Here is a 15,884-nt window from a genome sequence, read left to right as displayed (position 1 = left end):
CCCCCACACACCACGCACGCGCACACTCGCCGCGCCACCCTCCCCGCGCGCCCCGCCTGGCGCCCTCTGGAGCCGGCCGCTGTTCCCGGCATTGTGCCCACCCCCGCCGTGCCGGTCCGGCCTGGCATGCCGTTCCCTGTTCAGCGCCGCCGCCTGCCGCATTGCGGACCACCCCAGGCCGGGCCCCTGGGCCCCTTCCAGAAACCATTCTTTTCGCTTCGCTTGAAATGCTGGGCCCGGGGCGACGGTCCGAGCCAGGAGGGGCTTACTCGCCAGAAATGCATGAAGCAGTACGCCACTAAGGTGCTGAGATCTCCATCGTGGAGATGTGCGAGCCACCTGCGCGAGTGTAGATGACACAACGAATGCCCGCGTCGCGAGAAAAATCCCGAATCTCCACTAATCCTTGGGTGATTAGGGTCAGGTCTTCTGGGACCTGTTCCTCCTTAATCTGAGGACTCAATGAAATAAGATAAAGCCTCAGTACCGTTCCTAGTACTTACCAGGTGGTTATTGGGTGACAAGACCTTTTACGTAGTTTTAATGGTTAAGAACCAATGGTTCAAGTCCATCTCTTGAAAACTGGAAAACTGACCGAGCCAGAGAGGCTCAATTTCTATATGTGCAAAGGGAGAGAGTGGCAGTAGTACTTCGCAGAGTTGACCTGAGCTTTCAGGGAGACGATGCATGTACATCCCTGAGCACAATATCTGGCACACACCGAGCTCTCTGAGGTTCATTGGTGTAATTCTTGCCCTATCCATCCAAGACTCCTAAAAGTTTAATGAAAGGGGCTCTGTTCCTAAACCCTGTGGTATAATTAGCTGGGAGGAGTTCACCCAACCCTGGGGCTGCAGGGACTCTTCCCACATCTTTGCTTTCCATTCTTTACCCCAAACCTCTCTGAAAACCCAAAAGTTGGCAGAAAAACAGCAAGAATGTTTGCCCTTCTAGAAAAAAGAATTTTCTAGAGTCTCTCGGACTTTGTAAATGGTTGCCTTTTTTCATACGGCCAAGTAACCAAAAAACTCAACTCAGTCTGGAGTAAAAAAAAGGGAACATACCCGATCACATCATTTAAAAGGCCTGGGGTGGTGACTGAATCAGGCATAGCTGGATCCAGGTGCTCAAACAACCACCTCAGTTTGTCTAATTTCTCAGGGCTTGCTTCCCTGTGTGATAACTTCATTCTCATGCAGTTCTCATTATGTGGAAAACATAATACCCCGGACAGCTCTTAGCTCCTATCTGCCCAAGAAAGCAGGGACTGTTTCCCAATAGTTCCAGCTAAAGTCGTAGGGTTGACTTTCATTGGACCCATGTGGGCCCCTGCCTGAACCGATCACCACAGCCAGATAGGCCACAGACCTGGCTATATGGGGCCACTCTAGGAAGGGGTCATCCCCTCCATAAGAATGTGGGGAGAGGGGAGTGGGAAAAAGGATGCCCTCCCCCCCCCGAAAGATGGGGATGCAATTACAAGAGGCATCAGGTGCAGGGCTGGCACAAACACGAACTAGCCACTGCACCATCATGTAGGCATGCAGTGGGTCCACCATGGAGCAACCTGGCTATTCTACAAAAGGGAGTGACAGTTACTTCAGCTACTGGGAAATGCCCTCCCACCTCTGCACCCACCACCCTTCCCAGGCCTAGCATTTCCCAAATCTGTTTGGTCAAAAGCAACCCAATTACCCATCATGTGTGCCCAAAAAAGATCTGAAAAGATGATGTTACTTCCCTGCCTAAGAACATTCTACGATTCTCTCTGGCTTATGTGACTCACCCACCTTTAATGATGGAAGCCAATATCAACCAACATCAACCAATCCCTTACCACATACCAAGCACTTTGTGGACATTCCTCCATTGAATCCTTGCCAACAGCATAGAAGGTTAGTACTATTACTACATCCATTTTACAGATAAGGTAACAAAGTATCAGCAATTTAAAGTAACTTACCAAAGCCAAGTTAGCATGTACAGAGCTCAGGTTAGCACGATATTGTTCCCACCATTAATGTTGCCATCCCAGCTCCATTTGCTCATGTTGCAAAGTCCTGCACCCACCTCCAGCTGGGTGACCAGTGAGAGGAGCTCTACAGCAGAAGGAACATCTCAGGACCCTTTCAGCTTCTGAAGAAGGGGCGGGGAGCAGGCCAAGACACTTAGCTTTACCAACCCCCACCCCATGACTTCATGAGACAGGGAAAAGAATTCCTCCAAAAGAAAATTAGAGTAAGGTTAGGAAAGGAAGTAGATGTTAGGTGGCCCCTAACCAGCAACTGATGTCTCCCATTGGTGAGTATATGAATTTCCTATGGCTGCTGTAACAAATTACCACAGACCGGGTGGCTTAAAATAACACAAATTTATTCTTATAGTTCTATAGGTCAGAAACCTGAAATTGGTTTCACTTGGCTTAAGTCAAGTTGTAAAGGACTGGTTCCTCGGGGAAGTTCTGAAAGAAGGATCCATTTTCTTGCCTTTTTCAGCTTCTAGGCGATACCTGTATTCCTCAGACTGTGGTCCCTTCTTCCATTTTCAAAGCGCATCACTCCAATATCTGCTCAGTGCTATAGTGTGAATGTGTCCCCCAAAGTTCTTATGTTGGAAACATAATACCCAATGCAAGAGGTGGGACCTTTAAGACATGATTAGGTCATGAGGGCAGAGCCCTCATGAATATGGACTAATGGCATTATCTCTGGAGTGGGTTAGTTATTATAGAATTGGATTCCTGATAAAGGAATGAGTTTGGCCCCCTTTCTCTCTCTCCCTCCCTTATGATGCCTTCAGCCATAGGATGACACAGCAAGAAGGTCCTTGCCAGATGCAGCCCCCTCAACCTTGGACTTCCCAGTCCCCAGAACTGTAAGAAATAAATCTCTGTTCTTTATAAATTACCCAGTCTCAGGTCTTCTCTTATAACAACACGAAACAGACTAAGACACCCAGTCATCACACTGCCATCCCCTCTCACTCTGACTCCTCCTGTGTCCCCCTTAAAAGGACCCTTGTGATGACACTGAGCCCACTGGATAAAACAGGATAATCTCCCCATCTCAAGATCATTAACTTAGTCACATCTGCAAAGTCCCTTTTTCCATGTAAAGGAAAACATTTACAGGTTCTGGGGATTAGAATGAGGACAACTTTGGGGGCCATTATTCAACCTACTATGGTAGATAAAAATCAGGTGAGCTAATATAAAGTGCTCCAGAAACAGAGAAGAGCTGGGTAACTGCCCCAAGAGAGAAAAATGCCCTTGGAAACCTCAGAATCCACATTAAATATTCAAATGAGTTAAAATCCATCTAACTTGACATCTCAGCCTCATCTCTTTAGATATGCAAACCACCTAAATCCCCATCTATCCCCCAACACCAAGCCAGCCAAGCCTCAGAATGCTTGTACTTGTACACCCTTCTAATGGAAATAGCCAACCATCATCACCCACAGTGCCTGGGGAAACAGTTGTGTGCCCTTGACCCTGCCCTGGCTGAATCATCAGTGGCACCTGAACCGCAGCACTGAATTCACAGCATGGCCAGCAATTTGGCCTAGCATCAACCAGGCAAAGTTACAAAAGAAGCAGAATCAGTGGGTTGGAAAGAGAAAAGAGGAACCAGCCATCAGAACTTGCCTGCACTCCTGAAGGCTCCTGGGCCCAGCCATCTGTAACCCTAAGATAAATCCCCTTTTCCATGAAGTAGTGAGTGGGCTTCTGTTCCTTGCCACCAAGATGTTCCTTGCCACTGAGATGTTCCAACTTCCACAGATCATAGGGCTGTCCCTGCAGCCAGACTGCAGGGAGTGAACACACTTGAGGAGCAGACAATAGTGTTTACTCCTTTCACTGCCCCTAACAATTGAACACACTGACATTCAAAATTTAGACATCAGTCTCTTGTGAGTTTTGTCAGTATGAGTCAACATCTGAGTCTGATTTAATATGAGACTGAAGAGACAAGGAACATTAATTTTAGAGTCAGAAAGACCTGAGTGGGTACTAGTTCTGCCACTTACCAGTAGTGTGACACTGGAAAAGTTACCTTACTCCTCTAAACCTGGGTTCCTCACCTGTAACATGAAGGTGGTTGGAGGAACTCATAGGATCACTGTGAGAATAAGATCAGCCAAGGGCAGGTCTTTACACAGGGCCTACCTGGTCATTATGCAGTCAACATGACATACACACATAACTTATCTCCTCTTCTAAAACCTGTACAGCTCTGAAAGATGAGTCACCCATAACTGTGGCAGAAAAGGCTGATTTGAACTGCTATAAGACTACTTAAAGTCTTTCCCTACCCCTCTTACTGTGAATATTTGCTACAGAAATATTAATGTTTGGTTACAGAACTCCACTGAGTTATTACTCATAATACACAGTACATGTGTCCTATCACCTTCCTAAAACTGGAAAACTTCTGAATTTCACAACTTATCTAGCCCTAAGGTTTCAGAGACTGTGGACCTGTATCTTTATGAGGGTGAGGATAAGAGTTTAAAGCTGGCCTGTGGTGTATACACCAAGGTACCTGCCATTTCAGTGAGGACTTTGGCAACCAGCCAGTCTTGAAACTCCACCTTAAACACACTCTGCCCCTTTCCCTGTGACTTTCTATTTTTTTTAAAAGGGGATCTTAACCCTTAACTTGGTGTCAGCACCACGCTCTCCGAAATGAGCTAACCGGCCATCCCTACATAGGGATCCAAACCTGTGGCCTTGGTGTTATCAGCACCACACTCTCCCCCAAGTGAGCCACGGGCCAGCACTTCCCTGTGACTTTCTAAGGGGCATTTAGAAGTTGCACTCAGCCCTTACAGCTGAGACCAGGGTGACATCCTGAAAAATCTGCCTGATGATGACAGCCAAGTGGTGCTCCAGATGAAAGGCACACAACAACTTCAAACAAAAAAGGCATTCAACTAAAGAGCTGCTCATCAAGCACAAGCACAAAGCCAACGTTCCATCAGGTTTTTAATTGTATATCAATGATTGTGGAAAAGCAATTATTCCCATAATTACAACACAAACTATAAAAAACAGACTTAAAGAAAAGAAAGATGACAGTACAGCGAAAGGTTCATTTCTTTCACATTAAAACCACAGTGTTCACAACATAGCAGCACACACAGCCAGGCGCTTTGTGCTTTCAGCATCCTCTGCTTCCCTTTCAAAGGGCCGCTTTTGACTAGTGGAAGGCTGGAAATAAAGAAAAAAGGAGAAATCTCAAAAGAAAATCACTGGCTTCTTTAAGATTATCAAAGTTCCCCAATACGCCTCCAGTAAATTGGAGGCATTTTATGTGAAACTTCTAGTATCAAGAATTACTGGTTGTCATCATTTATAACTGAATCCCCATCATACCCTCCTTGACTCAGACACATTTATTTAATTGAAATTTCTCTCTTGTGGCTTCCAACCACTCAATGATGTATATTGAAAGTAAGTGGCAAAACCAGTCTCTTCTTGGTCATCTTCTCCTAAATTATCAAGTTTAAAGGAACTATAATACCTCTCGCTTAGAGCTACAAGTCTTGCTCTTTTGTGGGAAGACAATCTTTTTTCTGCTTTAGTCATTTTCCATTTATAAAATTGGGAGGGAGCAGTGGGAAAAAGGAGAGCTATCATTCACCAAAAATAAGCAGTACAGGAATGGACAGTTAACTAATACTTACAAAGAACTTTAGAAGAATAAAATTATAATCAAGGAATCATCAACTGCTCACTCATATTTTAAATTTTTCAAAAAATTTAAAACTGAGCCTCAAATAGTCTTCAGATCTTGCTCTGCAGGAGAACTTCAGAATAATAATCCCTAGCTGGGCTTCTCTAAAATTAAACATACCTTGCATTATTAAATCTCTTTAAGGGTGCTAGAGCAGATCAAATTGAAACAAAGTACCTACTATATTACACATAGAAAGAAAAAAAAAGGTAAGCAATTGCTACTCAGGAGAATCTTCGAACTCATCATCCTTGCCTATCAGCTCTTTAAACCTAGCCTACAGTTTGGCTAGTTAGCTCAGTTGTTTAGAGCACGGTATTATAACACCAAGGTCAAGGGTTTGGATCCATGCACCAGCCAGCTGCCAAAAAAGACATAAACCTAGTCTACATTTAATGATCATCATCAGGAATACCTGAGCTGGGACCCGGGGTAGAGCCGTTGATTTATTTTCCTCATACAGAAGATCCTGAAACTTTCTCTTCATATCCTCATCCTGTGAAGAAATTAAAAACGTAAGTAGGCTGTGCCTGAGGGAAAGCAAGTTTCCGGGATGACAGAACTAGGATGCCCCTGGAAAGAGGGAAGTAAGCAAAGACATCCAGTCTGTCCACCAAGAGTCATCCCCTTGCTGAAGCTTCTAGAGCAAAGGGACTGTGAATTGCTGACCTCTGCCTTCCCAGAGCAGTCTAATCAACAGTCAGTGCTCAGTCAACACTGGCTGAATCAAACCCATGTGCCTAAGAGCTACTGGTGTGTCAGAGAACCACAAAACCTAAGATGGCACTCAGGAAGCCAGAGACAGGGCCCAACTCCATGGAGTTCCCTGAATCCTTCCAGGACCACCTCCCACCCCTGCCTCTGCCAGTAATGAGGCTAGTTACCCAGGCCACCCTAACAACCAACCCAGCAACCTAGGAAAATTCACCCAGCAGGTGCTATACAAGTCACCAGAAGACCTTCAAAGCCCACAATATCCCAGAGCTCAGGTCCAATGAGAAAGAAAGACAATGAAGAAAGATGTAGCATTTCAGGTGTTTCATACTGCAGGAGGGGGTGGTGGGAAGAGCACACAGAACTCCTGCCCAGATGTGTAGGAGGGTAGCTCCCACCTTCCTGAATGTTCACTTCTGCAGAGTTCAAAAGCCCTGAGAGGTGGCCTGGTACAGCTCTCCCCACCTTTGTTAAGGCTATGACTAGGAATGTGGGCTTTGGGGCTGGCCAGAAGCCCAGCTCAACCACTTACAAGTGGCATATGCAAAACACTGACCCAAAGCTGCCTGATTCCAAAGGCCCATGTACTTTCTCACCCAATCTCCCCTCCTCCCCCTAAGCCAAGTGTGTCATGGTGGGCAAGGAGAGAGGGCACAGGAGCAAAGGCCTCCAACATTGAGCAATTTGATGGATACAGAAAATGTACACTGTTAGAGGACTAATACCAGGTTCATCTCTCCTCTCTCCAGTAGCTAGAATCACCACCTGCTTCTATCCCTGTTTAACTGAGTCACTCTCTATGGCTCCCACTGCCTATTATGATAGTGCCAAGCTTATCTGGATTCTACTCCATGCTCACTTGTGGCCTTAGGATCTCAATTCTCAGTGTGAGTAATGTCACTCTCAAAAGTCCATCCCTTATTTCCCCCTGTGCCTACTCACACCCCAGCATCCACCCAGAATGGCCTCCAAACAGAGCTGACCACAAGCCTATGTAAGCCTATATTTAAAACAAGTCATCAACGAGCAATAAAATGAAAAAGGAGCTCAGGTAGAAAAGTTTATCTGTAAATATCCTTCCTTGGAGATGTTTACAATCTATTCGAAAAATATTAAATTATAAATCCCTCGAAGGCAAGCAGGAAGGAATCCTCTATTTCAGCTAGTAAACAAGAGGCAAAAAAAAGTGGATATAAAAAATGCTCCCGGGGCCGGCCTGGTGGCGCACTGCTGTAGTGCACTGCTTGGGAAGCACGGCGGCGCTCCCACCGAGGGTTCGGATCCCACATACAGACCGGTTCCCGCTCACTGGCTGAGCGAGGCGCGGGAGCAATGCCGAGGGTTGCGATCCCGTTGCTGGTCCCGGTCCGGTACGGGGGCGACACTGAGGGTTGCGATCTGTTGCCGGACACGGAAAAAAAAAAAAAAAAAAAAAAAATGCTCCCAAGGGCCGGCCCAGTGGCGCACTGGAGAGTGCGCTGCTTGGGAGCGCGGTGGCGCTCCCGCCAAGGGTTTGGATCCCATGTGGAGACCGGTTCCCGCTCACTGGCTGAGCGCGGTGCGGGCGCAACACCAAGGGTTGCGATCCCGTTGCCGGTCCCCGGTGCGGGTGTGACACCAAGGGTTGCGATCCTGTTACTGGTCAGTAAAAAAGACAAAAAGGAAAAAAAAAAAAAATGCTCCCAAAACTGGACACTCCATTAATGACAAAAAACAGACCAGAATCCACATTCCCAATACTCAGTCAAGTGGCAGACTCACAAAACCATTTGGTTTCTTCAAAAATACTGAATTTCCCCAAAATAAAACCTAAGCTATCGCTAACAGATGATTTAGATGGGCAATCTGCATCCTTATCTCATTCACTGTTAGCTCCACCTTTTGCTGCAAAAACAAAGGATGGACAAAAGAGTACTCAAGTGAGACCCCTGTGGCAGAGCTGAACTTCACCTTTTCCTTGGTTATTAATATCAGTTTTGAGACAAAGAGTACAAGCAAAATAGGCTATGCTTGCTCATAAATTTCAGGCAGATGCAAACTTTGTTCAGAGGCCTAACTGGCCAGCTCCAATTTTTTCAAAACTAACACAGCTCCTCTACCTCTGCATTTGGACCCCAAGAGTTTCCCTATTAGGACACATAAAAAGAGCCAGGAGGCATGTTTCTCTTTCTCATCAAAATTAAATCCCCACATGCAAAGGCACCCTTTGTTTCCAAACTTCTTTTCTCCAGGGTCCTGCTGTTTCAAATCTGTGTGGTCTATTAAATGCTAAATCATCTGACAGATTTCTTCTGGGGGGACCACTGTTTCCAGGGCAACATCCAAAACACATATATATCTGCTTTTTTTTTTTTTTTTTTTTTTTAAGGATTTGTTGTTCTCAACCTGAGCAGCCTGAGCAAAACTGTTAGGTGTGAAGGGTCGGAAGAGAATGGGGACAGTCTTCCCAGAGTTCCAGAATTATAGAGCTAAGGTTGGACTGTCTGAGGAGTTCCTGGACCAAGGATCCCCAGAGTAACGGCCTCTAACTCAAACTACCTGGTTAAGTCCTCCCTGCTCCACAGGAAACAGAGACACCAAAAGAGAGTTAACAGAAAGGGCATGGCTGTGCTGAATGGAACTGCACTATAACAGAAGACCAGACATCACAAAACCTGCCCGATGCTGTGGTTAATTCCAAAACCAAAGATTAACTCAGCAAAGCCACAAAGGACTTTCAACTCTGGCAGTTCCAAATGAGGTCAGCACATAATATAAAGGCAGCCACAACCCCCAGCAGGAACGCAGAGGCAATGCAGACTAGAAAGTGCGAGTGACAGCCTGCACTAATGGCACTACTCGCCATGAACAAAAAGTGGGACCCTTTATACCTAATCCCCAGGGAGGCTCCTCTCCTATGCCTCCCCCAGCTTCCCTGCTTTAAGGATGAAGATGGCTGGAATGTAGCCCAGCCCACGCCAGGAGGGGATACAGCTAGGGGTGGAGCCAGAACAATCTCTCAAAGGAACATAGCCAAACTGCAGACTTGGGGCAGCCAAGTGGAAGCAGAACAGGCAATAAAATGAGCTTGTCCATCCAAGAATCACAAGTAACACTGAAAAGGTTGTATCCGCCCCCAAACACACACACACATACCTATATACCTAAAGCTCAATTTGAAACAATTACATCAGACAGACCCAACAAAGCAAATGTGTTTCCATTCTCTTACTCATCTCTCCCAGACATTTCAGGGCTCCTCAAGTATTTTATGCTAGCAGGCACTGTCCCACACCCACCTGCAGCCACGGATGCCTTAACGCTTCTTCTGTTGTATAACGTGCCTTTGAATCTACTACCAACAACTTCTTGACGAGGTCCAGAGCTAAAGCAACAAGATAATTGGGCAAATCTCAGTGAAAAGGATAAACACATTAAATCAGCAATGCTAAAGAATGCCAGAATTACAGGCCACCATCCAGAGAGAGGAGAGACAGTCTGAGATCATCATGGACTCAGCAGACATAACGGGCAGGGGGCCCCTAACTCTCCTCACTTTCTGTATTCAGAGTACTCTGAGTACTCAGGAATGATAATGACATTCCCCATCTCTTCCTGCTGGGACATCACAACCTCTCAGCTCCTTGTTCTCCCTCTTGTTGCTGGACTCAAGCTCAAACTAAATAAAGCTGAACTTCCAGCCAGTTCTAAGAGACTCAGGATGCACGGCGTACTCTCCCTGGGTCTCACAGATTGATGGTGAGAATTCTTCACCCAGAGAGAGACTCCCTGAAACTCCAAACTTGCCAAAAATAAAGCTTGACTACTCCAGCAAGTAACAACTGCAAGCTGGCTTGTGTATTGCCAACAATATTATTCCTTAAACATTCTGCCATTTAACACAATCACCTATGTTACATTATTTGACGTTTAGTTTTAAAATCTACTTTTTCTTCAGGGAATTACAAAGTTGCACTTAAATTATAAAATACAAAGTAATTAATGACATTTAGTTTTTACATGCTTACTTAATCAAAGGAAACCTTGTAACTACAAAGTTACTTATAACTAAAAAGTTAAATAGGTACCAGACACCTGTGTACATTACACTTAACTCACAAAAACCCTTTAAGGCAGGCGTTATTGAGGTCCCAATTACAAATAATGAAAATAGATACTCAAAGAGGTTAAATAACTTGCCTAAGGTCACACAGCTAGGAAGTAGCACACCCAGGACTTGAGCCCAGGCTCTAGAGCCAATGCTCTGAATAATTTCCTCTGCCTCTCAAATGGTGCGAAACTAACAAAAGAAAATAAGAACAGAATTGACAGGAGAAAACATCATGGAATTTGAAAAGAAACTCCCACCACAGCACACACACATTTTAGCCAACCACAAATTCTTAACCCTTTCGTATCCATACCCTTCTCTGAGACCTCTGCCCAGACTTCGGGAATGAACTTGTATTTTCCACTGGTGATCTGATCCTTCAGTGACACTTGAGTCTTATGCTCAGAAAAAGGTGGATACCCACTAAGGCTTAATATTGGTAGAAAGAGAAAGGAAAAGAAATCAAGTGGCATTCTCAGTGGCATTTGTATATATAGGTTTCTTTTTCAGCATAATCAAAGTCATATTTTTCTTTAAATCAATGGTCAAAAAGTGACCTATATGAAACACAAGCTCTCTATGTGGACATGTTTGATTTCATCTAATTACCTCCCACAAGACTGTGAAGCAATGAAAACTTTTCTTACCAGATAAAAAGAATAACTCCTAAACTCCAGCAGTCCACAGCACGGTTATACCCGGCCGTCCCAATGGAAAGAAGAACCTCAGGAGCCAAGTACGTGGGGGTGCCACACAAGGTTCTCATGAGAGAGGTCTCCCCCAAAATCTTGGACTGCCCAAAATCAGTAATCTAAAATGAAGGTCAAAAGGGAATAATGTTTAATGATGTTGTAAAATAAAAAGATTAACATAGGGCCGAGCCGGTGGCACACTCAGGAGAGTGCGGCGCTGGGAGCACAGCAGCGCTCCCGCCGCCGGTTCGGATCCTATATAGGGATGGCCGGTGCGCTCACAGCGCTCACTGGCTGAGTGTGGTGCAGCAGGTCTCAAAAAAAACAAACAAAAAAAAGATTAACATAGTCTGCCACTCCTAAAAGACACGAAGCCTAGAGCAGATTCTATTGCACAGTTCATACCTGTTGTGAATCTGGAATCTACAAATTCATGTCTTTGCAAGTTAAGGTATTTAGTTTTCCTTAAAATAAAGTTTCTGAGCCTAGGAACCTCAAGACAGGCTTTCTCTGTTACCTTACAAAAAGTTTATAATCCTTATCACAGACACTCTAGAATTCTAATTAGTCATGCATGGTTCTTCTTAGACCCCAGTTTCTCAAACTTGGCTGTACTGTGGAATACCTGGGGAACTTGGAAAAAAATACATCTGGGTGCCACACTCAGAAATTCTGAGATTCAGCCTTCTTGATTTTTTTTTTTTTTTTTAATCCTAACAGTAGATTCTACAGTGAAGCCAGACTTGAGAATCACTGTCTTAGATGGATGGCAGGGAAAGGCAGGGGTTGTGATTCACTTGTCCATTGAGACTTCTCCCTTCCTCCTTCTGAGCACAAAGGTGGCTTGTACACAGTGGAGATCAATAAGTGCTCATGAGAATCTAGATAGGAGCAATATTACCTGATCTGTAAAACAACCACTAAGAGTGGAAAGGTCAGATTCTCAATTTTTTATGCTCCCACTTCTTACATGAGGAATTAAAAGAGTTTCTGAACAAAAATTTGCTGGAGGGGCAACACACAGAACATAAATTTCTTACCTTTATAAGACAGTCCTCTTTTTGAGATGAGAGTAGAACATTCTCTGGCTTTAAGTCCCGATGTATAATACCATTTTCGTGAAGGTACTACACATAAAGGGAGGCATGATCCTTGGATTTATACAGTAGGTACGTGAGCACAAAGTCCCCACTACACACACATCTAACAAAAAAAAAAAAAAAAAAAAAAAAAAAAAAAAAAAAAAGAATTGAGGGCTTCACTTACCTGTACAGCCAGGAGCATTTGGTAAAAATAGAGTTTGCAGGTAGTTTCTTTCAGGCGTTTATTCCCCACTACCTTGTCAAAGAGCTCTCCTCCTTCCATTCTGAAACACACAGGCAAAGGAGGGGGTTCATTCCTGAAGGGAAACTTACTTGGAAGGAAGATAGTAACACAAACAAACTCATTAAGGTAAGCAAACAGCTGCCATTTTTATTCACTTTTGACTTCCATTTTTATAGCTAATGAGGAAATAAGCTTCACCCACAATCAGATGCCCAGTTGGAAACCAAAGAACAAGACAATAGGAGTGGGCACTGGAGGCACGTGGGGGGACTTTCAAAAATCTGATTCAGTAGATTGGAGGGGGGGCCCAGGAGTTTGCATTTTTATCGTGTACAAGAACAAGCAGGAGTTTATAATCAGACAAGCAGAGTCTCAACCCCAACTCCACCACTTCCCAGCTGTGGGACTTTGGCAAGCTATTTAACCTCTCTGAGCTTGTTTCTACCATATAAAAAATGGGGATGATACTACCTACCTTGATGGTTATAAAAATTAAGATAATTGATGTAGCTAAAGCACCTGACACAGTACAGGTGCTCAGCAAGATTATTCAATCCCTCTGTAATTCACTTTCCTTTTCTTTAAAGTGTAGCTAAAAATAGTAACCCACCCATAACCTCTAAGTAACCTGTCAGACTGTTGTGAAGGTTAAAGAGTCAATCCATGTAGTGTGCTTACAGCAGTACTTGGATTATAGTAAATTCTTCACAAGTACCAGCTACTGTTACTGTATTATTATTATCACTATTATTAAACCGTGTTAACTGGATCCAGTCAGGGAACAATCTTCTGTTTAATAGTAACAGATATTCCCTTAAGCACCACAAGGGCCATCCAGCCTCTCCTAGTGCTATGATCAGGGCTATTGTTTTCTATATAATCTTAATGGTCAACCTGCATAGCTACCTTTTGCCAGCCAGGAGTAAAGCATTCCCTACCTGTCACAACAGCTGCTCCCAAAAGCACTGCCTATTTAAGCATAAATGGACAGCAAGACAGGCCTCTTCAAGCGATGAGACAGAAAATTATTTTGGTCACACCAAATAAGATGGGACATTATGGCCACAGAAGTAAACTAGCAAAAATGCTGAAAGATACTCAGGTGCCACCATACAATCCAGTCCTATAATCCTGAGCTGAAAGGCTCAGCCAGGCAGGTATTTCAGAGTAATAATATCAACCCATGGTTAAGAACGTATATGTGCCAGGTGCTCTGCTGGGGACTTATCATCCCTTATAGCATTTAATCCTTACAAGGACTCTGTACACGGGTGTATCACTATAATCCCCATTAACTTTAGGAAAATGAGACTCAGAGAGGTGAAGTAAACTCAACCATGGGTGCTCAGTTAGTCACTGCAGAGTGGAGTTCAAACCCAGGCCGCAGATCCAGGGCTTAGAACCCAATGCCATCTGCCTTTAGAAACACTGGGGGGGGTTTAGAATTGATATTAACCCCACATACACACAGACTCTGTGTGTCCCACCCCCACAGTGTATACATTAAGGGCCCTGAGGATGAGAAAGTCAAGCTCCCATTTGATTCTTTGGTGGCTTATAAGCATTTAAATGAAAACATAAACTTAAAAGTTCACTACTTACAATTCCAAAACAATATAATAATCTTCTGCATCAAAAAAGTTTTTAATCTTGATGATGCAAGGCTGAAAAGGGGGGGGGAAGGGGGAGAGAAAAAGGAAAAGTAATGAGAAACTCCCAGGAAGAAAACCACGAGAGCAGTAGAACTTGGGACACCTGCCTAGAGGGTCCAGGATGCCAAGGCCAATCAGGGCGCTTTGAAGTTCAACAAGGGGAGAAGGCAGAACGGAATCCAACCCACACCTCAGTGAGAACATGCAAGAAGCTTTCCACCCTACCGTGCTGGTAAGAGACTAGTTCATATTTCCTAAGCAAGGATATCACCTAGGAATGAAGGCCAGGTCTCTTGCCAAACTTCCTCCTCACTGCCCCAGAGCAGAGGTACTCAAGGTCAGCCTAAGGAACCTGAAGGAGCCTGAGAAATAAAAGCCAGGTGGGAAGCCTAGACATGCTGTACACAGCAGGGTTATTCAGCTTCAGGTAAGTGGGACCACACGGGAAGGGGAACTGGGACCTCCTGGGACAAGATCCTGCCATTTTTCAAAGGAAGAGGGAAATTCTAATTTTATAAAAACTCTAAAGCACACCTGGTAGGGGCGGGGTAGGGAGAGAGAGATACACACGACTATGGCTGATAGAAGCCAGGTGGGAAGCCTAGACATGCTGTACACAGCAGGGTTATTCAGCTTCAGGTAAGTGGAACCACACGGGAAGGGGAACTGGGACCTCCTGGGACAAGATCCTGCCATTTTTCAAAGGAAAAGGGAAATTCTAATTTTATAAAAACTCTAAAGCACACCTGGTAGGGGTGGGGTAGGGAGAGAGAGATACACACGACTATGGCTGATAATTCATGACCTCTGATCAATTCAAGGAACACAGAAGAACACTGAGGGCAAGGCAGAACAGTACTGTACACTTTAAAATGCATATTTAATATCATGATTTTATACTTAGAATGCACACCTATTGTTTTTACAATACAAAACATAGTCAAGCTCCATGGTAGGGGTAAGTAAAAGATTTGATGAGTAGCCATCAGGGACGCACACCACAGCACAGAGGAGGACTGTGGTTATATCAAAATGAAACAGAAGAGAGCTACAAGATTTTTAGGTTTTAAATTTAAAAGGGTGGTAAAACTCACAACAGTGATCGTCCTACAAAGCAAATTTCATTATATCCACTAATCTGATTAAGATCCTCCAGTGGAGGGCTGGCCAGTTAGCTCAGTTGGTTAGAGGTGGTATTATAACATATCAAGGCCAAGGGTTCAGATCCCCATACCAGCAAGCTGCCAAAAAAAAAGAAAGATCCTCCAGTGGAACCTTCCCATGACCAACTGTTAAACAGCAGTGAATGAACACCCCACAGCTTCCCCGAAACAGACAGATCCTGGAAACATAATGCTGAGTGGAAAGGGAAGTCACAACAGACTTCAAAGAGTATGATATCATTTTTATAAAGCTCAGAAACAAGCAGTAAAACAATATAATTGTTTGGGGATATATAAACATATGTGGCTTTAAAAGAAAAACCAAGGGATGATATATAGCATTTAAAATAATGGGGCTACCTCTGGGGAGCAATAAGGGGGTGGGACGGGGAGATGTACACAGGCTTCAAACATACGGTTGAGATTTCATTCTTAAGTTGAATAAGAGTTCAAAGGTGTTCGTTTCATTGGGTTGCTTTACAATTTCTTTTTATCACGTATTATTTTAC

At 44.3% G+C, this 15,884-nt stretch overlaps 1 protein-coding gene across 1 annotated transcript in view; it reads right to left on the bottom strand.

The window, feature by feature from the left end:
• Nucleotides 1-4,969: 4,969 nt before the first annotated feature.
• Nucleotides 4,970-15,884, bottom strand: part of CHEK2 (checkpoint kinase 2) — a 63,788-nt gene continuing 52,873 nt past the window's right edge. Inside the window, exons 13-14 of the mRNA XM_008583065.1 lie at nucleotides 6,154-6,234; nucleotides 4,970-5,212 (exon numbers count right to left, since the gene is read on the bottom strand). Coding sequence (XP_008581287.1) covers nucleotides 5,123-5,212; nucleotides 6,154-6,234 — 171 coding nt within the window. The 3' untranslated portion in view covers nucleotides 4,970-5,122. The remainder of the gene's footprint in view (nucleotides 5,213-6,153; nucleotides 6,235-15,884) is intronic.

Source organism: Galeopterus variegatus, unplaced genomic scaffold (assembly GCF_000696425.1).
Source record: "Galeopterus variegatus unplaced genomic scaffold, G_variegatus-3.0.2 Scaffold2820, whole genome shotgun sequence".
NCBI lineage: Eukaryota > Metazoa > Chordata > Mammalia > Dermoptera > Cynocephalidae > Galeopterus > Galeopterus variegatus.
Note: the sequence above shows the minus strand (reverse complement) of the source record. Positions and strands in the feature narration are given on the sequence as shown.